This window comes from Salminus brasiliensis, chromosome 15 (genome assembly GCF_030463535.1).
Source record: "Salminus brasiliensis chromosome 15, fSalBra1.hap2, whole genome shotgun sequence".
Classification (NCBI taxonomy): Eukaryota; Metazoa; Chordata; class Actinopteri; order Characiformes; family Bryconidae; genus Salminus; species Salminus brasiliensis.
In genome coordinates, this window is record NC_132892.1 from 28980341 (window position 1) to 29005408 (window position 25068).

The following is a 25068-nucleotide window of genomic DNA, read 5'->3' on the forward strand; positions in this document are numbered from 1 at the left end:
GGTGGTTTTGTTTACCTGTTTGTTTACCTGTTTGTTTACTTATCTGCATGTTTGTCAGTGGCCTGAGGTGCTGGTATTGCTGCTAAGGATTCTGGGAATGCCTTTTGGTGCTGTAATCAGTAATTCTGTGTAACAGTGCACACACACACACACACACACACACACACACACACACTTAACAGTGTGTTTTTTATTTGATGGACTGTGGAGACATGTGGAATGTGTACCGGCCAATCAAGCCTTTGTGTACCGTGTGTGTGTGTGTGTGTGTGTGTGTGTGTGTGTGTGTGTGTGTGTGTGTGTGTGTGTGTAAAGTTTCTTTCCTAACCAGCTGTCTTGTTTGCCCCTTGCTTGCCCTCAAATGACCCGTGTTCCACCAGGCGCACATGCAAACACACTCTCACACACACATACACACACATAAGCGTACACACACAAACACAATGAGAAAGGTATACACACTCTCTTTGCAGACTGTATACAGCAACTATATAGACATACATTTGCATTCACACACACACACACACACACACTTGTAAATGAATGAATCAGTCTTTGTCTATTGTGTTTCTGAAACAGCCACACTATACTGAGACAGCTCTCTGTAGTGGATGAGGTCAGAGGAAAGCACGTGCCTGTGTGTTAAAGAGTGTATATGTATATCTGTATATGCTGTATTGCCAAAAGTATTGGGACGCCTGCTCATTCATTGTTTCTTCTGAAATTAAGGGTATTAAACAGGGTATTTTGTTGGAGTAACTGTCTTTACTGTCCAGAGAAGAAGACTTTCTACTAGATTTTGGGAGGAGCATTGCTGTAACAATTTGATTGCATTCAGCTACAAGAGCGTTAGTGAGGTCAGGATGTTGGATGATCACCACCCCACCTCATCATCCTCAACTCCTCAACTCATCACAAAAGTATTGGATGGAGCACCATCCATCATTCCAGAGAACTCAGTTAGTTCCACTGCTCCACAGCTCAATGCTGGGGGGTTTATACCCCTCTACTAGCCCACACCTGGCATTAGGCACAGTGCCTAATCTAGGCACAGCGTCCTATTCTATTGGCAGTACTTCTCTACAGGGACTAGACAAGCTGTGTGTGTATTCATTAGAAGGTGTGTCCAAACATTTGGACATGTATGTTTTAATATGTTAAAAAGACAGAAGGTTGTCACATGACTTTGTGAGTGTGTGTGTGTGTGTGTGTGTGTGTGTGTGTGTGTGTGTGTGTGTGTGTGTAAAGTTTTTTCGTGCTCTTTTTCTTTTACACTCTGTCACTGCTCTCTCTCTGCCTGTCTGTCTCTCTCTCTGTCTCTTAAATTATCTTCTAGTCCCACATAACCACATTATACACACACACACTCTCTCTCTCTCTCACAAGCCTCTCTACAATGGCATGCCCACTCAGATGTGGGCACATGCCCACTGAACAGGAAGGAATGGTTCTGAGTGGGCGGACTTTAGAATGGCATGCATGTCTCTTATAGGCTCTCACACTGCAGCAGCTTTCTTCTGATTGGTCATTATGGCTTCTGTCATGCTTGGTTTCAGCCCTTTGCGGCCTCTTTGGAACATTGGGTTAAGTGTGTGTGTGTGTGTGTGTGTGTGTGTGTGTGTGTGTGTGTGTTACATGAGTGTTTTCACATTTTTCTTGCTTCTTCATACTTCTTTCTTTCTTCCGTGCCCTTCTTTATTCTCTCTTGGCAAACTCTCCCATTTCCCTCAGTCTTATAATCTCTCTCTCTCTCTCTCTCTCTCTCTCTCTCTCTCTCTCTCTCTCTCTCTCTTTCTTGGCACATAAGGGTATGGATAAGTAAGTCACATGACTGGTAGAGTTGCTTCCTCACACACAGTCATAGAAACTGGATCATTCAGAGCAGAGACAACATTTAGGTGACGTTACAATAATCCCTAATAATCCAAACACAACATTCAGGTAATGTTACAAAAATCTCTAATAATCCAAACACAACATTCAGGTGACGTTAAAATAATCCCTAATAATCCAAACACAACATTCAGGTAATGTTACAAAAATCTCTAATAATCCAAACACAACATTCAGGTGACGTTACAATAATCTCTAATAATCCAAACACAACATTCAGGTAATGTTACAAAAATCTCTAATAATCCAAACACAACATTCAGGTGACGTTACAATAATCCCTAATAATCCAAACACAACATTCAGGTAATGTTACAAAAAATCTCTAATAATCCAAACACAACATTCAGGTGACGTTACAATAATCCCTAATAATCCAAACACAACATTCAGGTAATGTTACAAAAATCTCTAATAATCCAAACACAACATTCAGGTGACGTTACAATAATCTCTAATAATCCAAACACAACATTCAGGTAATGTTACAAAAATCTCTAATAATCTATAATCCAAACACAACATTCAGGTGATGTTACAATAATCTTTAATAATCTATAATCTAAACACAACATTCAGGTAATGTTACAATCATCTCTAATAATCCAAACACAACATTCAGGTGACGTCACAATAATCTCTAATAATCCAAACACAACATTCAGGTGATGTTACAATAATCTCTAATAATCCAAACACAACATTCAGGTGATGTTACAATAATCTCTAATAATCCAAACACAACATTCAGGTGATGTTACAATAATCTTTAATAATCTATAATCTAAACACAACATTCAGGTGATGTTACAATAATCTCTAATAATCCAAACACAACATTCAGGTGATGTTACAATAATCTCTAATAATCCAAACACAACATTCAGGTGACGTTACAATAATCTCTAATAATCCAAACACAACATTCAGGTGACGTTACAATAATCTTTAATAATCTATAATCTAAACACAACATTCAGGTGATGTTACAATAATCTTTAATAATCTATAATCTAAACACAACATTCAGGTGATGTTACAATAATCTCTAATAATCCAAACACAACATTCAGGTGATGTTACAATAATCTCTAATAATCCAAACACAACATTCAGGTGACGTTACAATAATCTCTAATAATCCAAACACAACATTCAGGTGATGTTACAATAATCTCTAATAATCCAAACACAACATTCAGGTGATGTTACAATAATCTCTAATAATCCAAACACAACATTCAGGTGACGTTACAATAATCTTTAATAATCTATAATCTAAACACAACATTCAGGTGACGTTACAATAATCTTTAATAATCTATAATCTAAACACAACATTCAGGTGATGTTACAATAATCTTTAATAATCTATAATCTAAACACAACATTCAGGTAATGTTACAATAATCTTTAATAATCTAAACACAACATTCAGAGTTAACCCGTCCACGGTAGTGAACACTCATCCTGTACCTGCTTCTCCAGCCATTAGGCCAAGACTGCCCCCTAGATAAAGATGGGCTTTAGTGTAACTTGCTGAACTTCCATTTGAAGATGATACAGATACAATACACATACTTACAGTTCAGCACTGCCCGGCTGCTCCCCAAAAACAGCAGATTCTGTGTGTGATCACACACTGCTGTTAAACACCCCTTGGTCGACATTGTATTCTGAGAATTCAGTTTTTTAGGAGAAGGGAAAACCAAATGGGCATTCTGCTTTTTTACTACCTCATGATTCCCATATTCAGCTCGTGTAAAATGTATTTATATAAAAATCCTATGAAAGCGAGGCTGGAGAGTTCTACCACAACTATGAGGGGTGTTTATAGAGGTCATTTTGTGGATGACCTCTTTATTACTGTGACATTCTTATAATGTAAGTCTACAGCAAACAGCTAGTGTGAAATCTGTGTGTGTATGTGTGTGTGTGCAGTGTTTTCCTGTGCTACGCCAAACACACTGAACTATTGTGCTGCCCTCTAACAGTCACATCCTGCCGAAGCCTTGGGGTGATCTGAGGACACACACACACACACACACACACACACACACACACACATACACAAACACTCCAGACGATCAGTAGTGACCTCTTCTACTCACTTTTCCTTCACAGCCAGACTTCTATGTCTGTCACACACAGACCTGCACAGTAACCTGCACCAGTTACTTCCTGTAACTGGAAACTACTTCCTGTAACTTCCTGTTCTCATCAAGGTCTGAGCACCTCCAAATGTGGTTTGAGTGATCGGATCATTTTCAGTGTTTACACCTGGCTTTCATGTGGGCAAGTGAGATCCAAGTGTGATCCGATCACTGAAAGTACGGATCGATGGCAGGTTTAAAGAGAGGTAGAGGTAAGAAACTGATTTCAGGTTTAATGCATCCAATAATCTCATATTTAACCACGACTTAACTGGATAATTCATTTTATAAACGAATGAATTCAGAAATGTAACTGTAGGACTGTTGACCTAGTAGTAGAATAGATTTGGGCCTATTCCACTACTAGGACCAGGAAGCAGATAAAAAGTTGGATGGATGGAATTATATCAGAACATAGTAGTACTGTAATTCAACTTAATGTGTGCAATAATTTTCCATATTTATTATCACAGTTATTATCAATATGCCACTTTTCTATATTCATATCATTTTTTAATATATGTACATTTTTCAAGTTTTTCTCAATTTCTTCTCTCTTTGTCCTAAATGTATTTTATTTTATAGAGTATTTATTTTATAGTGTTTATTTATAGTGTTTATTTTATACAGTGTTTATTTATAGTATTTATTTGTAGTGTTTATTTTATAGTGTTTATTTATAGTCTTTATTTTAGTGTTTATTTTATATAGTGTTTTTTATAGTATTTATTTCTAGTGTTTATTTCTAGTGTTTATTTCTAGTGTTTATTTTATAGTGTTTAATAATGGTGTTTATTTTATAGTGTTTAATAATGGTGTTTATTTTATATAGTGTTTAATAATAGTGTTTATTTTATAGTGTTTATTTTATAGAGTGTTTATTTATAGTGTTTATTTTATAGAGTGTTTATTTATAGTGTTTATTTTATAATGTTTATTTTATAGAGTGTTTATTCTAACACAAATGGTTGCAACTGTAACAACTGTAATTTTCTTCCTGGGATCACTAAAGTATTTCTGATTCTGATTCTGATCTTTACCTGATGAAGAGAAATACCTCATGAAATATTATTAGTTGAATTAAATTTATTACAACGTTTACAAATGTGCCGGGTTCTGGCACAGGAGAAGGCCAGCCATGGTTGTGAGGCCTGGTTCCCCTAGCTACCTGTATGACCATAGCTAGCAAAGTCTGGAGGTTATGAGCTGCTCTTCAGTATCAACAACAACATATTCTCCCAAAGTTTGGCCAAAGTTTTACAGTTTCACAAAGTCTGATATGTGTGACAGCGCTTATGTAAACATAATGAGTCAAGACTGTAACGTAACAGTTTTGGGGTTCTGGTATTGACCCGTTTTCCAGCTCTGTTTTGCTGTATTTTCTTTTGAAGGTTCATGGTTTGTCAGTTTAATATACCAAACTCTCATAATTCCTATAAAATTATAATATATATAATATAAATAATATATATAATATAAATTTAGGGAATCTTTAAACTTTCAAAACTACATTTCTCCTGTCTTTCTATCATTTTACATTTTTTTTAAATCTTTCTTTCTGTCATTTTCTTTCTTTCTCTCTGTTTTTTCTATCGATTTTCTTTCTGTCTGTTTCTCTGTTTTTCTATTTCTTTCTTTCTTTCTTTCTTTCTGTTTTTCTTTTTCTTCCTTTCTTTCTTTCTTCCTGTTTCTTTTCTTGCAATTTGTTTCTTTTTCTATCCTTCTAGTTTTTTTTTCTTGAATTCTTCCTCTTTTTGGCTTTTTTATCTGTCGTTCTGTGTTTCTTTGTACTTCAATCTTTGCTTTTTCATCTTTCTTTTTCATTTTGGTATTTTTCTCTTGTTTTCTTATACGTTATCAACTGATCACTGTGGGTTAATTGAGAAAGTCAGTAATCATTAACAGGAATCTTATATCTAGTAATCAGGTTTGATCGAGCAGTTCTTACAGCTCTAAGCGTGCTAAGATGTGCTCGATTCTTCAGACATGTTAGAAGTGATTGTAAGCGAGACGTTGATTGATGAAACTGGCAGTGATCACTGTGACGAGTTGCAGATCTTTGCTGAATGTAATTGACAGATACATAGTTTATGGTGCAGATGAGCATGTCACTGTGAGTGTGTGTGTGTGTGTGTGTGTGTGTGTGTGTGTGTGTGTGTTTGTGTGTGAAGGATGGGACTGAGCCCAGGGGGTCCTCAGAGACCATGCATGGCTGTCCAATCAAAAGCCTGTCAGAATTGCTCCAAGGCACAAACCCAGTGGCACACTCCAGCAAGCTGCTCACACACACACAGTTGTCCTCAAGCTGCCAGTCCATTTTAATTATGGATAAGTGTTCTGTTGCTGGTGTGTGATGAGTGTGTGTAATAGTTATTACTCCATTATAGTCTGAGCTCTGAAATAGAGATCTGATACAGTCATCTGTCTGCCTGTCTGCCTGTCTGTCTGTCTGTCTATCTATCTATCTAGCTATCTAGCTGTCTGTCTGTCTGTCTGTCTGTATATCTATCTATCTGTCTGTCTATCTGTCTATCTATTGGTCTGTCTGTCTGTCTATCTGTCTGTCTATCTATCTGTCTGTCTATCTATCTATCTATCTATCTATCTATCTATCTGTCTGTCTGTCTGTCTGTCTGTCTGTCTGTCTATCTGCCCCAACATTTATGTCTCTTTCTCTTTTATGGTTCTGTCTTCTTTTCATTTCTCTCTCTCTCTCTCTCTTTCTCTCTCTCTCTCTCTCTCATTCTCTGTTGGCTGAGGTTGGGTGCAGACGGGCACACAGATGGGTTGCAGGCTGGGCACAGGCCACTCACACCACACCTGCTCCCTCACACACACACACACACACACACACACACACACACACAAATACGTGTGCTCTTACACAGACTTACCCTGACTAACTGACTGGCACACAGGCACATGTGGGAACAACCACATACACACACCGGCATGTAAGTGGATGCAGTTATGCACACACACACAAACACATGGGCACACAGACACATATGGATAGAGCACACACACACCATCAGTGGCTCTCTGCAGATGTTAACAGATAGATATTGTAGCTGCATTAGTAACTGCTTTTATTTTATTTTATAAAATAGATGTTTTTATTTGTCATATTTAATTTTTATTGTCTGTAAAGTTCCTGAAATGTGTTATGTTAAACCTGAATAGTAAAATTGATTCATTCTGAGAGCAGAGGATGTAATGGATATAATGCAGTGGTCCAGCGTCTGATCTTCTGCACTTCAGTAAACCATCCAATCAAATCTGTCTTATGCTCGTAAAATACAATCTCTCAATATAAAACTTTGCCAGTTTAGGCCCATTCAGTAGCAATTTTGACTGTAAAGACTGTAAAAAAACGAATGTTTCCTTTTGTTCACTTCCCATGAAGATCAGACTCATTCAGTCTCTTGATAGTAGATGCTGTCTGTAGATGGTAGATGCTGCCTGCTACCGTGATGACAGTTTAGGATTGTTGGAGACGTCTTTACCCATCTTGAGGAGGTTTGAACTGAACTTGGACAGTCTGATCTGGGTCAGTAGTTCAACTTGTAAATGATTGAGCGGTCAGTGGAACAGTTGATTTCTAATAGTTCATAGTTCTAAGAGATCTTTTTAAACCCCTATCCAGACTCCTCTGCATCTCCAACCTTCTTTCTGAAGGCCTCTTTGGATTCTGAGAGCTCTTTGTTATCTGGCCATGATGGTGATGTGATCTTTACTTAAACCATCAATCAAGATCAGACCAGACTAAACTTCTGAGGTTTAAATCAGACAGACTCCTCCAGAATCCCCTCTAACCACGTTCTGATCATCTGCAGCTGATGTTCTGCACCTCATTCTGATTCTACACAGTTTTAGTAGTACTAAATGTGGGAGGTCGAACTTTTTTTTTACCTTACAGAAAAATAATATTTTTATTAATTACATTTTATAACTGATGATTGAAGGCATTTCTTCAGGTGTGTGAGGTAAGTTGGATTACCTCCATCTCGCAGTATTGATCACATGATGATCAATAGAGATGTTTCAGATGTTTAAGTATCTTCAAAAAGACCAAGGTTTTCATGGGGTGTCCTGATTTGTTCTTCTGGCAGTTGTCCTTTACATTATATCAGAATTGCATGATGAGTGGACCAATAGAAATGCCATAGAAATGAGTCCGTAATCTAAAGGCAAGATTCCAGCCTGAAAATCCACTGATGTCACCAACAATAAATACATATGAACTGCCACCATTTAGCATCAGTCGCATTAACATATTTGTTCAAGCTGTTTCTTTCAGTTCTAAGCAACGTTGAAGCAGCCGTAATTTAGATCCGTAATCTGGAGCTTGATCCAGCTTGCTGATGGCTGATGAGCACTTGTGTTCACTCATGATGCGACGGGTCCCACAATGTTTACTCTTGTAAATAAACAAACAAACAAACACAGGCTATAATAAAATTATGAATTTGTCCAGAAATTAGTCACCAGGCCAGAGAACCTGCGTTTAATAAATAACTCCTGTGGGAGAGGAGATAAAATGTCCAATGAAACGAGTGTGAGAAACAGCTGTGTTGGGGAAGTACATGGGGATTAGAGCGCTTCGGAACATTTTAAGCGCATTACAGATTAAAAAAAGGTCAGAATGTTTAGCGACACAACACTAAACCTCTTAAGCCAAACCCAGTTGGGGTTTGAACTGAGTTTATCCAGTGATGGAGAGAGAGAGAGAGAGAGAGAGAGAGATAGGCCAGATATTTCCAGTTAAAAAGTCTGTCACATTTACCAGTAGAGAAGTGTGCTAGAGACTCTGTGTGCCCTCTACTGGCTGAACAGTGTAACTGCGCCATCACCAAAGTCTGAGTTCCACCATCACTGACTCACTTTCATCAGTTCCAGATTCGCTCAGTTCAGTTCAGTTTCAGTCCGTTCAGATTGGAACCTGTTCCGTATCGGACTCTCCATCACTGGAGTTTCAGTCAGGTCTGTTCAGTCACGGCTGTCAGTTCTGCTTCAGTCAGTTTCTTTCCACTCAGTTCCGTTTCTGTCAGTTTCCCTCGGTACCGCTCCATTTAGTTCTGTTTTAGTTCTGTTTCAGCTTAAGTCAGTTCCATTGAAGTCAGCTCCGCTTCAATCAGTTCCACTGAAGTCAGTTTTATTGAAGTCAGTTCCACTTCAATCAGTATTACTTCAGTCACTTCCACTTCAGTCACTTCCACTTTAGTCAGTTCTATTGAAGTCAGTTCCACCTAAATCCGTTCCATTTAAGTCAGTTCCACTTAAATCTGTTCCATTTTAGTCAGTTTCATTTCAGTCAGTTTAGTTTCATTCAGTTCCACTTCAGTCAGTTCCATTGAAGTCAGTTTAGTTTCATTCAGTTCCACTTAAGTCAGTTCCACTTCAATCAGTTCCACGTCAGTCACTTCCACTTCACTCAATTCCATTGAAGTCAGTTCCACTTAAGTCACTTTCACTTAAGTCAGTTCCAATTAAGTCAGTTCCACTTCAGTACGTTCCATTTCGGTCAGTTCTATTTCAGTCAGTTTAGTTTCAGTCAGTTCCACTTCAGACAATAATTCAGTGGTGATTACTGGGACAAACAATATGATGTGCAGCCCTAAACACGTACAGTTATCCCACACACACACACACACACACATACACACACACACACACACACACACACACACACACACACACACACTTCTTATCCAAAGTAAAGATTTATACGACTGGACAAATGTACGTCATTCTCCATGAGCGAAACTGACCGTTAACAGCCTCAGCTGCTTCTGTACCGAAGCCTGCAGCAGCAGATGGACTCCAGTGGAGTGAATGGAGGCGAATAGAGATGGAGCTGGACTGAACTGTGGTTTTTTGGGGGGGTCGGGGTGTTAGATCATATATTTTTGGTGTGTTTGTTTATAGTCTAAGACTGTTTATATTTTGCAAATGTGTGTGTTTGTGTGTGTGTGTGTTTGCGCCGTCAGCTAGTAGGAATGCATCTGCACCGCCAGTGCTAAGATGGCTGCCAAACACTAACATGGCTGCCAGGTTTCTGGAGAGAAGGAGAGAGAGAGAGAGATTAGACTCTAGTTCACTTTCACTCGCTTTCTTCTGTTTATAGTATTAAGACTGTGGGAGACTGGTGTCTCTTTGTTTGTGTGTGTGTGTGTGTGTGTGTGTGTGTGTGTGTGTGTTCATTCTCTATCCTAATCTCCACAACACTGTATCAAATCATGCTGGCATATGCTGCCATGTTCCTTTATCACCTATGGGCGACTGATACACACCTACACAGGATCCCCCCTCCACACACACACACACACACATACACATGCATACACTCTCTCTTTCTCGCTCACTTGCTCCCCTATAGACCCCATCATCTTTATAATCATTGTTGATTATGGCAAGTTTCTGACAAATTAATGTATTTATTCACTCTCTCTCTCTCTCTCTCTCTCTCTCTCTCTCTCTCATAGAATCAGGACAATCAGACAGTTCCAGCCAGCAAGCAGACTCAGACATCAAACCCCCACCAAACGGTAAGATCAGACCTTTGACACTCACTGTTCTATCTGACATCTGTGATGTCATTGAGGCCTAAGCCAAAAGGGTATGTTATGTCATTGAATTCTAAGCCAGAAGAGTCTGTGACATCATTGAGCTGCAAACCAGAAGAGTGTGTGATATCATTGTGCTTTAGACAGAAGAGTCTGTGATGTCACTGAGCTTTAAGCCAGAAGAGTCTGTGGCATCATTGTACTTTAGACAGAAGAGTCTGTGATGTCACTGAGCTTTAAGCCAGAAGAGTCTTTGACATCATTGAGCTGCAAACCAGAAGAGTGTGTGATATCATTGTGCTTTAGACAGAAGAGTCTGTGATGTCACTGAGCTTTAAGCCAGAAGAGTCTGTGACATCATTGTACTTTAGACAGAAGAGTCTGTGACATCATTGAGCTGCAAACCAGAAGAGTGTGTGATATCATTGTGCTTTAGACAGAAGAGTCTGTGATGTCACTGAGCTTTAAGCCAGAAGAGTCTGTGACATCATTGTACTTTAGACAGAAGAGTCTGTGATGTCACTGAGCTCTAAGACAGAAGAGTCTGGGATATCACTGTGCTTTAGACCGAAGTCTGTGATGTCACTGAGCTCTAAGCCAGAAGAGTATGTGATGTCACTGAGCTCTAAGCCAGGAGAGTCTGTGATATCATTGTGCTTTAGACAGAAGAATCTGTGATGTCACTGAGCTCTAAGCCAGGAGAGTCTGTGATATCATTGTGCTTTAGACAGAAGAATCTGTGATGTCATTGTGTTGCAAAGAAGAAAAGTCTGTGATGTCATGTGATTGATTTAAAAGAGGTGATTTAATACGCTGTGCTAGTTCGAGCCCGTTCTGAGGCGGTGTGACAATAACAGGTTCTAACTTCTGCCTCCTGCAGGACATTTGAGCTTCCAGGATTGCTTCGTAACGTCGGGGGTTTGGAATGCAGCCGAGCTAGTACGAGTCTCACAGAGTGAGTAAACACACACTGTTTTAAATTTACATTATACACGATATGTCCAAATGTTTGAGGACACCCCTTACAAAAGAGCAGGATAAATGCTTTTGTATGAAGAAAACAATGAATGAGCAGGTGTCCCAAAACTTTTGTCCAGGTGGAATACTCTCACATTTCATTAGTATTAAGATCTCTCCCTCATCCTCTTTACCTCCTTCTCTCCTCAGCCCCGGTTGCCACGGCTTCAGGTCCTAATTTTTCATTGGCTGACCTGGAGAGTCCTGGTTACTACAACATCAACCAAGTTGCCCTGGGCAGACGCTCACTGACATCACCGCCGTCTACCAGGTACACACTCAGATGCAAATACACACACACTTCTGGATACACACCATTGCATCACTGTGTACCAATGGAAAACTGAACCTTTAGATTGGATCAAAAAAACAACAGAAAAAAACAGCAGTTAAAGCAGCATTATGGGATAAATGGTATTTGTTGCTTCTGGGCTCCCCCTACAGGTCTGGAATGTAAATCACTTTTACTCCACTGCTGTAAATGCAAATTATGCTTAGAGCTACCCCTCATGGACAGCTGTAGACATGCGACATGAGACCCAGAAGCAGCATCTAAAGGTAGAGAAGCATGTGGACTGAGGTGGTAGAGTAATACTACAGGATATTTCATAGTGCAGTAGCAGCAGCGTTCCGGCCTGGCCCGAAATGGGAATTACAGAGATGCTCTTCCCCCTGTTACAGTCAGTGGAGCATCAACATGATCCTAAAGCTGCTATTTTAAGATACAAATACTACATAATGTTGCTTTAATTTTAGCTAGTGCATGCATGGACTTTATAATGTCTTTATGTTTCCTCCCAGAAACAAATTTGGTGAAATATGGTGAAATAGCCATAAGTGCCCCCTAGGTATAAATATGTGAGTGAATGGGTGCATGTGTGGTACCCTGCAATGGACTTGCACCCTTCCCAGGAGCTATTCCTGCCTAAATGTTAGTGCTAATTTAGCTTTAGCGCATTGTCACCCTCCTCTGGTACACCTGCACTTCCATTAAAGATTACAGAGGAACAGGAATTCTGTCAGATTGACTTTACAAATCCTTAAATTCACTAAAACACATCAAACAAGTGGATTTTTTCCCACTTTTGCCCCAAATGAAAAATGTCCACTTCTTATCTTGCCGACTCTGCCCTTCATTTCTTCATCACTCTCATCCTTTTATTTGTTTTCTTCCTCTCTTTCTGTCCTTCTCCTCTGTCTTCTGGCATCTCCCTCTATCTCCCTCTCTCTCTCCCTCTCTCTATCTATCTGTCTCTCTCTCTTTGGGTGGTGCTCCAGAGCTGAGGTGGAGCTGTACGCGAGTCTTCCTCGGAGGTAGCCTGTGTGTGGTTTACTTGTGGTCTGTCTTTGCGTGTGTGTACTTACCTGTTTGTGTGTCTGTGTGTGTGTGTGTGTGTGTGTGTGTGTGTTATTCTGTGCTTGTTATTCTGTGAAGTGTTTTTTGACAAGATGTTACATTCTACTTATAAAACACTGTCTTTCTCTCCTTCTCTCTCTCTCCTTCTCTCTGTCTCTCTCTCCTTCTCTCTCTCTCTCTGTCTCTCTCTCTCTCTCTCTCTCCTTCTCTCTGTCTCTCTCTCCTTCTCTCTCGCTCTCTCTCTCTCTCTCTCTCTCCTTCTCTCTGTCTCTCTCTCCTTTTCTCTCTCTCTCTCCTTTTCTCTCTCTCTCTCTCTCTCTCTCTCTCTCTCTAGCTCCACTAAGCGTAAGTCTATAGATGACAGTGAAATGGACAGTCCAGTGGACGACGTGTTTTACTCCACACGATCTCCTGCTGGCACCAGTTCACAGTCCAGTGGCTGGCCCAACGATGTGGACACAGGTATATATACACACACACACACACACACACACACACATATACACACACATATACACACACACAGCCATATGCATAAAAACACATACGACAAATACGCTACTTTAAGTTGCACCCATTGCAGTACTGCCAATAGAATAGGACTCTCTGAAGCAGATAAAGATTAACCTATGGGCACCATGCTGCCTAGAGGGCTAGAGGGGTATAAAGCCCCCAGCATTGAGCTAAGGAATGATGGTGGTGCTCTATCTTTTGGCATACTGGAGTTGCCACTGAATACATTCAAATCAATGTTTCTCCAAATTCTAGTAGAAAGCATTCTTCTTTTTCAGCATTCTAGTTTTTTCAGCCTTATAAATATCTGTATTATTTATTTTGGAGTAAATCTTTGGCTTTTGGCCAATTTAATATTATTCTTTTTTAAAGTTTGTTAGTTTGGAGATGACTGTGATCTGTCTGTAGCTGCGTTAAGGCCTTGGTCAGTGTCAGGATGCTCAGGTTACAGTCTCAGTTTTATCAGTTACTAATCTGAGTGAACTCTCTCTCACACACACACGCACACACACACACACACACACACACACTCCATTATACTACACCTTTATCTGATTACACCTGTTCCCCCCTCTCTCCTTCTCCACACCTCCACCATACACTGTGCTCCTCTCTCTCTCTCTCTCTCTCTCTCTCTCTCTCTCTCTCACTGTTAATGATGCTCTTCTCCACTTGCAGTGCAGCACCACTTGGCGAGTGTTCAGGAGAGGAAGATAAAACATGAAAACGATGGCGTGCAGTTTCCATACCATGGTTAGAAACACACACACACACACACACACACACACACGCACACACATACTCTCTGTCTCTCAGCCCAGCTTCTGGTCCCAGATGGCACCAACCTGTGTCTACAGGAGACATCTGTCCGTGTGTGTGGAGGGGGGGTTTGGGAGATGAGAGAGAGAGAGAGATAGAGGGAGGGAGAGAAAGTGAGATGAGAAAGAGAGAGGCACAGTGTGGGACAGAGAGAGAGAGGGATTGAGAGAGGACAGACAGAAGGAGCGAGACACTGACAGAGACTTAGAGAGAGAGACAGAGACAGAGAGAGAGAGAGTATGTAGAGTATTTGTAGCGTCTCCCTGTGAGTGTGTGTTAAGATGTGAGGTCATTGTCAGGTATATGAAAGTTCAGGTACACAGTGTGTTTTGTTTAAAGGCTAAACCATAACAGACCATTCAGAGAATCCTGAATCCACTGAAAAACACCAACAGAGCCTGGAAGAGCCCTGAGCTTCATCACGGTATCTGAGAGCATCAGCAGAGTCAGCTTTAATCAGCTTTAATCCTCGAAACCCTAAAGACCACTTCCTCCCCCTCAGACAACACGAGTTACACAGTAGTGCCATAGCAGCGCTGACATATTAGCACCCTCTCAATAATTAGTGCTTATTGAAGAATTTGTAGTAGTTACTAAATTATTAGCAGGTACTGAATAATTGGCAGCAGATACTCACTAATAGTCACTTAGTGATAGTTGAATAATTAGTAGCAGTTATTGAATAATTAGTAGGTACTGAAAATTCTAGTTATTAGTAATTCTAGTAATTAGTTGTTATTGAATAATTGGTAACAGTTAGGAATGGTTTAGTAGCGGTTACTGAAGCATTAGTAGCAGTTACTGGATAATCAGTAGTTACTGCATGATTAGCAGCAGTTATCAAATAGGTAGCAATAAATAAAACATTAGTAGCATTTACTGAATAGTTAGTACTTACTAAATAATCAATAGCATTTACAGAATGATTAGTAGTTACTGCGTAATTAGTAATTACTGTGTAATTAGTAGTTACTATGTAGTTAGTAGCAGTTAATGAAATTAGTAATAACTGAAAAATTAGTAGTTAGTTAATAAATTAGTAGTTACTGTGTAATTAGTAATTAATGCTTAATTAGTAGCAGTTACTGAAATGAGGTATAACTGGATAATTAGTAGTTACGTAATAATTTATAGTAGTAACTGCATAATTAGTAGCAGTTACTGAAATTAGGTTTAACTGAATAATTAGAAGTTAGTTAATAATTATTAGTGGTTACTGCATAATTAGCAGTTACTGTGTCATTAATAGCAGTTACTGAAAAGTTAGTTTTTAGTGAATAATTAGAAGTTAGTTCATAAATATTAATAGTTACTGTGTAATTAGTAATTACTATGTAATTTGTAGTTGCTGTGTAATTCGTAGCAGTTACTAAAATTAGGTATAACTGGATAATTAGTAGTTATTTAATCATTTATAGTAGTAACTGCATAATTAGTAGTTACTGTGTAATTAGTAGCAGATACTGAAATTAGTAATAACTGATTAATTGGAAGTTAGTTAATAATTATTAGTAGCGATTGTGTAATTAGTAGTTACTGTGTAATCAGTAATTACTGTGTAATTAGTAGTTACTGTGTAATTAGTAGCAGAAACTGAAATTAGTAATAACTGATTAATTGGAAGTTAGTTAATAATTATTAGTAGCGATTGTGTAATTAGTAGTGACTGAATGCTAGCTCTTAAATTAAAAATAAGCCAGACTTCAGTCCTAACAGCAGGCAAGACCCACACAAAGCCTTCAGCATGTCTTTCGGTTCTATACACTCCTTTATGAAGAACACTGAATAGTAAAACACCTCCATTGATTTTGCTTGAGATGAATGTATAGATGATTTCAGCATGAACACGATATGAGCAGAAGTTCACTGAGACAGTCTCACTTATGTGGCTTCATTTGAATGAAGTAAATTCAGAGCACTTGGTTGTTAGTGTATATTGTGGCTGTGTGTGTGTGTGTGTGTGTGTGTGTGTTTTAAACTTTGTGTAATCACTGCTGGTCGTGGTGAGATTAGCCTTGCAGTGTCACTTCTATTAGCACGCAGCCTCCGGGCCTCCTCACAATATTTACCGTTAAAAAAAAGAAAGACATGGAACGAAAGAAGCAAAAACGGCTCCCATATTCTCCCTTTACACACTCCCACCTGCTCCAGACTTAACACACATTTACACACACCCACGCACACATGTCTAAAAACACAGTCACATAGACACAGGCAGACACACACTGACAAACTGAAACCAAGGGATTTGAGCATAAATGGGATTTAATGCTCTAATATAGAGAGGAGAAAATAACACACAAACTGAAACTAACTTTAAAAGAGAAGGTTTCAGAGGAACGCCGCTCCATGCCAGGATTTGGTTGAGCCATTTTTGTGTGTGTGTGTGTGTGTGTGTGTGTGGTTTTGATAATCTGCCACTAAAAGTCTGTCCTCCTGTCACTTTCCCCCACATTTTCTCACCTCGCCATGTTATCTTCACCCCCCTCCTCACAAACACACTCACACACATTATATATACCAGTCTTTTTTTTCTTTATCATTTTCCCCTCTATCCATCATTCTCCGCTGGGTGATGCGTAGGAGCAGCTGTTGAACGCGGCCTCGTATGTTGAGTAATGCAGCCCAAGAATAGCCTGGATTTGTCGCCTGTTGGATCGGTTTACAGATTTTATTTTAATTTTATACACTCAAACACTGACCTCACTTTTTTTAAACAAAACTCACTGCTCCAAAAGTAATCCACAGTAGTCTGGCCAAAGCTGTATGTGTATTTTGGTCTTTTACACATTATATACCTAACTTATATATCATAATATAATTTAATATAATGTAATATATAGTATTATATCATATAGTCTTAAAAACTACACTGAGACAAAATACTCAGCATTCCCAAACATTTCCAAGTTACAAATCTAATCCTTAGTAGTCTGGCCAAAGCTATATGTTTCTTTTACACATATTATATACTTAAATGATATATATGAATTATATTATATAGTATTATAAAGCATATAGTATTATATTAGTATATAGTATAGTATATAGTATAGTATATAGTATTATATTATATAGTATGTTATATAAATCACGAACTGCAAAAGCAGTCTGGCCAAGGGAATCTGTATTGTCTTTCTGTTACACATTTTATATTCAAATTATATTATATAGTTTTTAACTTTAACCTTAACCATAATTTATATATCTTTGAAAATTAGTTTAGATGTAATTTTTAATTACTAAAATCTACTAAACTTAAATCTTAAATCTTAAAATAGGTTGAATTATAATAGAAAGTAGTAACTTATAAAAATAAAATAAAATGTTATGACAAAATGTGAATTTGTAAGCGTGAATTTAATTTCTTGTGGTTGTGACATCACAGTCATGATCAGCCTACAGCAGGTTAGTTAGCTAGTTAGCTATTTTAGACTTACAAAAAAGACATCCAAAAAAAGTGGGTGCAAGGCTTTTTTTTCATTGAAATATATAAAACTTTCTGTACATTACAATCTATAACATGACCATCAGTCAGAACATATGAACTTTAACATATCGTCACTGTCACGCAAACGCCCCTATTTTTCAAAAATGTCAACTTTTCTTGACTTTCAATGGAAGTCAAAGTAAAAAGTTTGTATTGCAGCTCATTTTGGAGCATTTCTATTGGTCCATTCATCATTACATTTGGACAGGATAAAAAAGTAAGAAATTGTAGTTTTTTTTGCGTGACTGCAACTGTATATCAGCCTTAATCCATTAACGCTCCAACTCCACCTTATTACACACTAAGGTGTATTACTTAGTAGCTACAGGGACGTCTGTGCAAACTGGTGATAGAAGTTTCTAATAACACTTTCGTTCCGCCGGCGGACCATAGGCTGTCTAAGGGGTTTAAGCAGTAGGAACAGAAACAGCTTATTTAATCCTCATTGATAATGAGAGGTTTAAAATGGTTTTTTAAACCATTAAATGTTTCAAGTGGACTTAAGGAAAAAGTTCAATAAAAGAAAATGCATAAAAGGACCCCTTTTCACATAAAGAGATTCTGCAATTCAGTTACCAGCATTGAGCAAAGAATAGATCAGTTATTTAACCTGAGTCAAACAAGACTGTTGGCCAGCCAGTCTATCATGTGCCCATAGCAGCCAACAGTTCTTTCAGTGCTCTTGAGTTTGTCCATTAGAGAAACGGCACTAGCATTAAGAACAGGACTGGTCATTAGGAACTGCTGGAATAGTCCCAACTCTTACATCATCAGTACAGTAGCTTTGAGCTTAGCAGCAGAGAGCACAGCAGTCGTACATCTTCTTGGCCATAGTCGTGTACCATTGTTTCATTGTGTCGCTCTAGTCGTTTGAAAGGCCCTGTAGTTTCCTGCAAGTGGAGAGAGCATTACTAGCGAAGGGTGCAGCGTTTGTTGTAGCTTGTTGGGTTTTTTTGTTGTTGTTTGTTGTTTGTTGTTGTTGACGTGTGGTCTCTGGCAGGGCTGTCCTCTCCCGGGTCTCTAAAGAAGCCGTCGGGGAAATTCGATTTCGGCGCCCTGTCGGCTCAGACGAGGTCCCCCCGCATGGCCTTCACACACCACCCACTGCCCATGCTGGCGGGAGTGAGACCAGGTGAGAAAAATAAAAATAACTAGAGAACCTCCCCAACTCTAAAAAGTCCCAGATCCCAGAAGAACAACAAGAGAAAGAGAAGCAGATCCATATTTAGAGCAGGAGTAGTTTGAAAGGCTCATGATGTATCCTGAGACACGGCGTTTCAAAGTTCTCTCAACGAACCAGACGGGCGATATGTTATGATGGCAGTTCGGTCCTGCCTGGTGTGATGAGAGGTATTGCTGCTGTACTGCCGAGAGGAACCCTCTCAACCTTCTAGAGAGTTGCGAGCTGCTGTCTGCTACCATGATGCCATTTTTTACCTCAGTTTGAACCCACTTGTATATGATTTAGCATATTTAGATATGATTTCTAACTGTTCTGAGATCTTCTTAAACCCCTTCCCAGACTCTTTTGCATCTACTACCTTCTTTCTGAAGGCCTCAGAGAGCTCTTTGGATCTGGCCATGATGGTGATCTGATCTACACCTCTTACCTCAATCAACCGTCAATCAAGAGCAGACCAGACTAAACGTCTGAGATTTAAATAAGACAGGCTCCTCCAGAATCCTCTCTAACAAGCCTTTATGGGGCCCTAAGCAGATTTTCATTTGGGACCCTCCATACCACCACCTTAGCATCAGATGCTTCATCATTCCATAGGCTACACTGTGTGCATCACTTACCCACTATCATTAGCATTATCTGCATTCGCCCAACGGTGGCAGCAGCCAACTGCAGGAATTGATTAACCTAGGATTGGTGAGCCAACTATGAAAATAAGTTCTTATAGAAGTTGCTTTTACCTGTTTAATACCATTTTGTTTTATTATTCAGTGTTATTTTTTGAAATATATATATATATTTATCATGATATCTTGGTGCTTTTGGGGGCCCCCTGGTGGCATTGGGGCGCCTCTGCTCTCTAACCATGTTCTGATCAGCTAATGTTCTACACCTGATTCTGATTTTACACATTTGAGGGAGTGAAAAATGTGTGTGTGTGTGGGGGGGGGGGGTATTTTTTTGCTCACAGGAAGATTCAATTTCTATTCATTTCTTCAGGTGTGAGAGTTTAGTTAGATTACCTTCATCTCTCGTGTTACCTTCATCTTCATGTGTCGCTCACATGAAGATCAGACCTCCAGATGTTTACATATGTTCAGAAAGACCAAGATTGTCATGCCGTGTCCTACATGACTTATTTCATTATTAGATTGTTAAATCTTAAAACAGTGGAAATTAGATGTAGTTAGTGTAGCTGTTTCATTGGTTAGGCCTTCAGGAGCAGGACTGAAGGCCTTACACATCAAATTTTAGGATTTCAAAATCAAGATTTAATCCATGGTATCTAAGGAGATACAGCCAATCTGTCTTTCTTACTTTTTTATTATTTGAACATTTCCCTCTGGAGGTTCTAGATACGTCACTGACTGTGAACACAAGCCAAACCAGATTTCAGTCCGTTGTTAGAAATTCGAGAACGGCGTTTCAGGACTCACTGTCAGTACAGGAGTCACTGTAAAACTACGAGGCTGCAATATATTTGATTGTCTTTTTCCAGTTTCTAGTGACTGGGTTTAATCTAGAACGCTTGAAGATATCATCATCTTAGCGCTAGTATAATATTAGAAATCCTATAGGAGAACCAGCAGAAATTAGCGTTATCATACCCAAGTTTTGAAATGTATGCCACAGTCTGAAGGCCTAGCTTTTATAGTCACCACTGCTGGACTGTGAGGAACCTTCCTACTGTTTTATCTCCACCTTTCGCAAGAAATGAAGCAGAACTTGGGCCGAAAATAATAGTCCCTAATTTCCCGAAGATACACCTTAAAGAGAGGTTCTAGAATGGTTCCGAACTTACACATGTAAGAGTTTCTAGGGTTCTGCAAAGTTATGAAAAAATGTGAAGGTGCCCAAGCAGAACACATCACTGGTAGAAGCCGTTGCTCCATCTACCATTCTTCTTCTCTTCTTCAGCACTCTAGCCACCCTTCCTCCTACCCCCCCCCTCGTCTGTCGCTCTCGCTGTTCCGAGTGTGGATTGAGTCTCTCACCACAAGCTCAGCGCTGAGTGTTTGAGTCATGGCGCAAAGTCTTAATGCGTCTGTTCTTTGTTTTCCAGCACATCAAACCCTAAGCTGCAGCATCTGTTTCGTGTTTAGCAGTGAAGTACACATCTCAGTGAGCGCTTACTCAGTTGAAATGTTTTCAGAGCGGTATCTAAGCACTCACTACAGCAGCTTGATGTGTTATGGAACTGTGTGGGACGCCAGTTGTTTGAGTGTTTGGCTTTAAACATGATTCAGTTTTCAAAATTAGGAGAAGTTTGAAGAGTCTGCTATGGGAAGAAATAAGAGAGAGAGAGAGAGAGAGAGAGAGAGAGCGATAGAGAGACGTCTTTAGGTAGTGGATGAAACAAAAATACAAGGCTGAGCGATACAGCAAAATCATCACAATGCTTGAAGACATTCTTGAAGATAAATTATTATTATTATTGTTATTATACATTATTTTTTAAATGATCATTAGCATTATTATCATTTTTATTATTATTAGAATGCTTATTATTATTGTTATTGTTTATTTGTATTATCATTTTGTTAATTATTTATCATTTTATTATTATTAATACACATTATTATGAGAATAAATATGATTGTTATTAGAACATTATTATTATTATTATTGTGCATATTATTATGAGAATAAATATTATTACTATTACTATTTTAAGAATAAATATTATTATTAGAATACATGTTATTTTTATCATAACAATAAATGTTATTTGAATTATTACTCTATTCTATTATTCTTATTATTTTATTCTTTTTTTTATTATTATTATAAATACTGATGGTATCTGTATAAGATCTAGTCAGTATCTGTGGATGTGCACCAGCAAAACATTAAATCTAAGTAAATCTATTTTAGTAAATCTAAAATACTTATGAAGAAGCAGGGAAGATCCAACAACTGGTACCAATAAAGGGATTTTGTTGGATGATGTCATAATAGACTGGTTATTTATATTTATACTGGTAAAAAAAACAATCCTTAAATAAAGATGCTACAAATGGTTCTTTGAGCAATATTATTAAAAGAACCTCTTAGTTACATTGGGAACCATGTTTGTAGAAGTAATGTGTGAGTGTAAAGAACTCGTGTACAAATGTACTTGATGCTGCAAAGGGTTCCTTAAGTGATGCCATAGAAGAACCACTTTAGGTTCTATTAGGAACCATGTTCGTAAAAGAGATGTGTGAGTGTAAAGAACTGTTTAAAGGTTTAAAGAACCTGCACCTAATGGTACAAAGAGTTCTTTGGGAGGGATCCTTCAGCAGTGCCTTAGAAGATTTAGCTTTTGGTCTTGGTTCCATTAGGAACCGTGTTTGTAAAAGAGATGTCAGAGGAAAGAAGCACAGAAAGAAAAGAGAACAGGGTTAAAGAACCTTCACTTCATGAAACAAAGGGTTCTTTAAACAGTGCAATAGAAGAACCACTTTGGGCCTATTAGGAACCTTCACTTGATGCTACCAAGGGTTCTTTAAGCAGAGCAATATAGGAACCACGTTGGGCCTATTAGGAACCTTCACTTGATGCTACCAAGGGTTCTTTAAACAGTGCAATAGAAGAACCACTTTGAGCCCATTAGGAACCTTCACTTGATGCTACCAAGGGTTCTTTAAACAGTGCAATAGAAGAACCACTTTGAGCCCATTAGGAACCTCCACTTGATGCTACCAAGGGTTCTTTAAGCAGAGCAATATAGGAACCACGTTGGGCCTATTAGGAACCTTCACTTGATGCTCCTAAGGGTTCTTTGAGCAGTGCGATAGAAGAACCACTTTGGGCCAATTAGGAACCTCCACTTGATGCTACCAAGGGTTCTTTAAGCAGGGCAATATAGGAACCACTTTGGACCCATTAGGAACCTTCACTTGATGCTACCAAGGATTCTTTAAGCAGAGCAATAGAAGAACCACTTTGGGCCAATTAGGGACCTTCACTTGATGCTCCTAAGGGTTCTTTGAGCAGAGCAATAGAAGAACCACTTTAGGTCTTATAAAGAAGCGTGTTTGTTATACAGATGTGAGTCATCTTGGAGATTATTGGTGGTTTAAGACAGAGACAGTCAGAGAAAGAGAGCGAGAGAGAGCGAGAGACAGTAAAAGAGAATGGCAGAAACATTTGTATCGAGTCCAAATGCGTAATTGATGCGCGACCTCTTCTAGAAGTCTAAAACTGAACGTTTTGGTCTCTCGGTTTTTATAATTAGCCACTGAGCCTGCCGCTGCTGTTCATAAGCCGTGGATATGCTGTCATGCAAACTGGCACAGGACAGAGGGGGGAAAAACAGGAAAACAAAAACAAGTGTCAGGCGAGTGGAGGAGGAGGAAATGTAGCGACTCTTATCTTCTCCTTCTGGGCTGGCGAACGCAGAGCTGTTGAAACGCCGTGCTAATCATGTTAATAAAGTGACGATTCGTGCTAGAACCAAGACCGTAGTCTCCAGGGGGGCGGAGGGTGAATGTGCCCGTTCCGACCCAGTAGGGAAAAATTCCGAATTTCCCTCCTCCGTATTCCCAGCATTCCAACACGCTCCCAGACGTTTAATCCCAACCGGCGGCCTTGGGCAAAAATACATGGAATCGCAATCCGTTCGGGCCCGACTGCAGCCGGAGAGAAGCAATTAAGAAAAGGTCACGAGGATTCGGAGCAGTTTGTTTTTAAGTGGATTATAAATGTGGATGTGATTATGAAAGTTTGTTTCATGCAGAAGGCAGGACTTGTGTTAAGCTGTCAGCAAGAGAGGAGTGAGTGAGGGAGAGTGAGCGAATTACTGTGAATTACTATGTAATTACTAATGCCTAATTCAGCAACAGATTCTCACTTGTATAGATTGCACTGCTATATATACTTACTTGTATAGATTGCACTGCTATATATACTTACTAGTATAGATTATACCACTAAATATACTTACTAGTATAGATTATACCACTAAATATACTTACTATCATAGATTATACCACTAAATATACTTACTTGTATAGATTGTACTGCTGTATAAATGTACTAGTATAGCTTATACCACTATATATACTTACTATCATAGATTATACCACTAAATATACTTACTTGTATAGATTATACAACCATATACACTTACTAGTAGACATTGCACTGCTAAATATACTTACTTGTATAGATTATACAACTATATATACTTACTAGTATAGATTGCACTGCTATATATACTTACTAGTATAGATTATACCACTAAATATACTTACTATCATAGATTATACCACTAAATATACTTACTTGTATAGATTGTACTGCTGTATAAATGTACTAGTATAGCTTATACCACTATATATACTTACTATTATAGATTATACCACTAAATATACTTACTTGTATAGATTATACAACCATATACACTTACTAGTAGACATTGCACTGCTAAATATACTTACTTGTATAGATTATACAACTATATATACTTACTAGTATAGATTGTACTGCTGTATAAATGGACTAGTATAGATTGCACTGCTATATATACATGCTAGTTTAGATTATACCATTATATATACTTTCTATGATAGATTGCACTACTATATATACTTACTAGTATAGATTACACTGGTATATATACTTACTTGTATAGATTGCACTGCTATATATACTTACTAGTTAAGATTATACCACTCTATATAACTACTAGTGTAGATGGTATGAATATGTATACTTACTAGTATAGATTGCACTACTGTCTATATTTATTAGTATAGAAGGCATGACTATATGTACTTACAAATGTAGATGATACAACTGTAAATTCTTACTAGTATAGATGGTACTACTCTTTATACTTACTAAATAGTACTACTACATATTCCTACTAGTATACATGGTGCTACTAAATATATTTATTAGAATAGATGACTATTATATTTACTAGTATAGATTATAGTACTGTGTAATTACTAGTATACATGGTACTATACTTACTTAAATACTGTAGAAGATACTAGTATATATTTACTAGTATAAATAGCGATGCTATGTAAATTTACTAGTATACATGATACTACTATACATACTTATTCTTACTCTCAAATATACTCATA

At 38.4% G+C, this 25068-nt stretch overlaps 1 protein-coding gene across 7 annotated transcripts in view; it reads left to right on the forward strand.

The window, feature by feature from the left end:
* Nucleotides 1–25068, forward strand: part of nfixa (nuclear factor I/Xa) — a 155491-nt gene that overhangs the window by 110548 nt on the left and 19875 nt on the right. For 4 of the 7 annotated variants that reach the window (XM_072657548.1, XM_072657553.1, XM_072657550.1 and 1 more), the window contains 7 exons: nt 10532–10594; nt 11493–11567; nt 11780–11900; nt 12908–12943; nt 13321–13448; nt 14178–14252; nt 18809–18940. In XM_072657548.1, the coding sequence (XP_072513649.1) occupies nt 10532–10594; nt 11493–11567; nt 11780–11900; nt 12908–12943; nt 13321–13448; nt 14178–14252; nt 18809–18940 (630 nt within the window). The remainder of the gene's footprint in view (nt 1–10531; nt 10595–11492; nt 11568–11779; nt 11901–12907; nt 12944–13320; nt 13449–14177; nt 14253–18808; nt 18941–25068) is intronic. The other 3 variants (XM_072657549.1, XM_072657555.1, XM_072657552.1) reach the window with 2 other exon arrangements.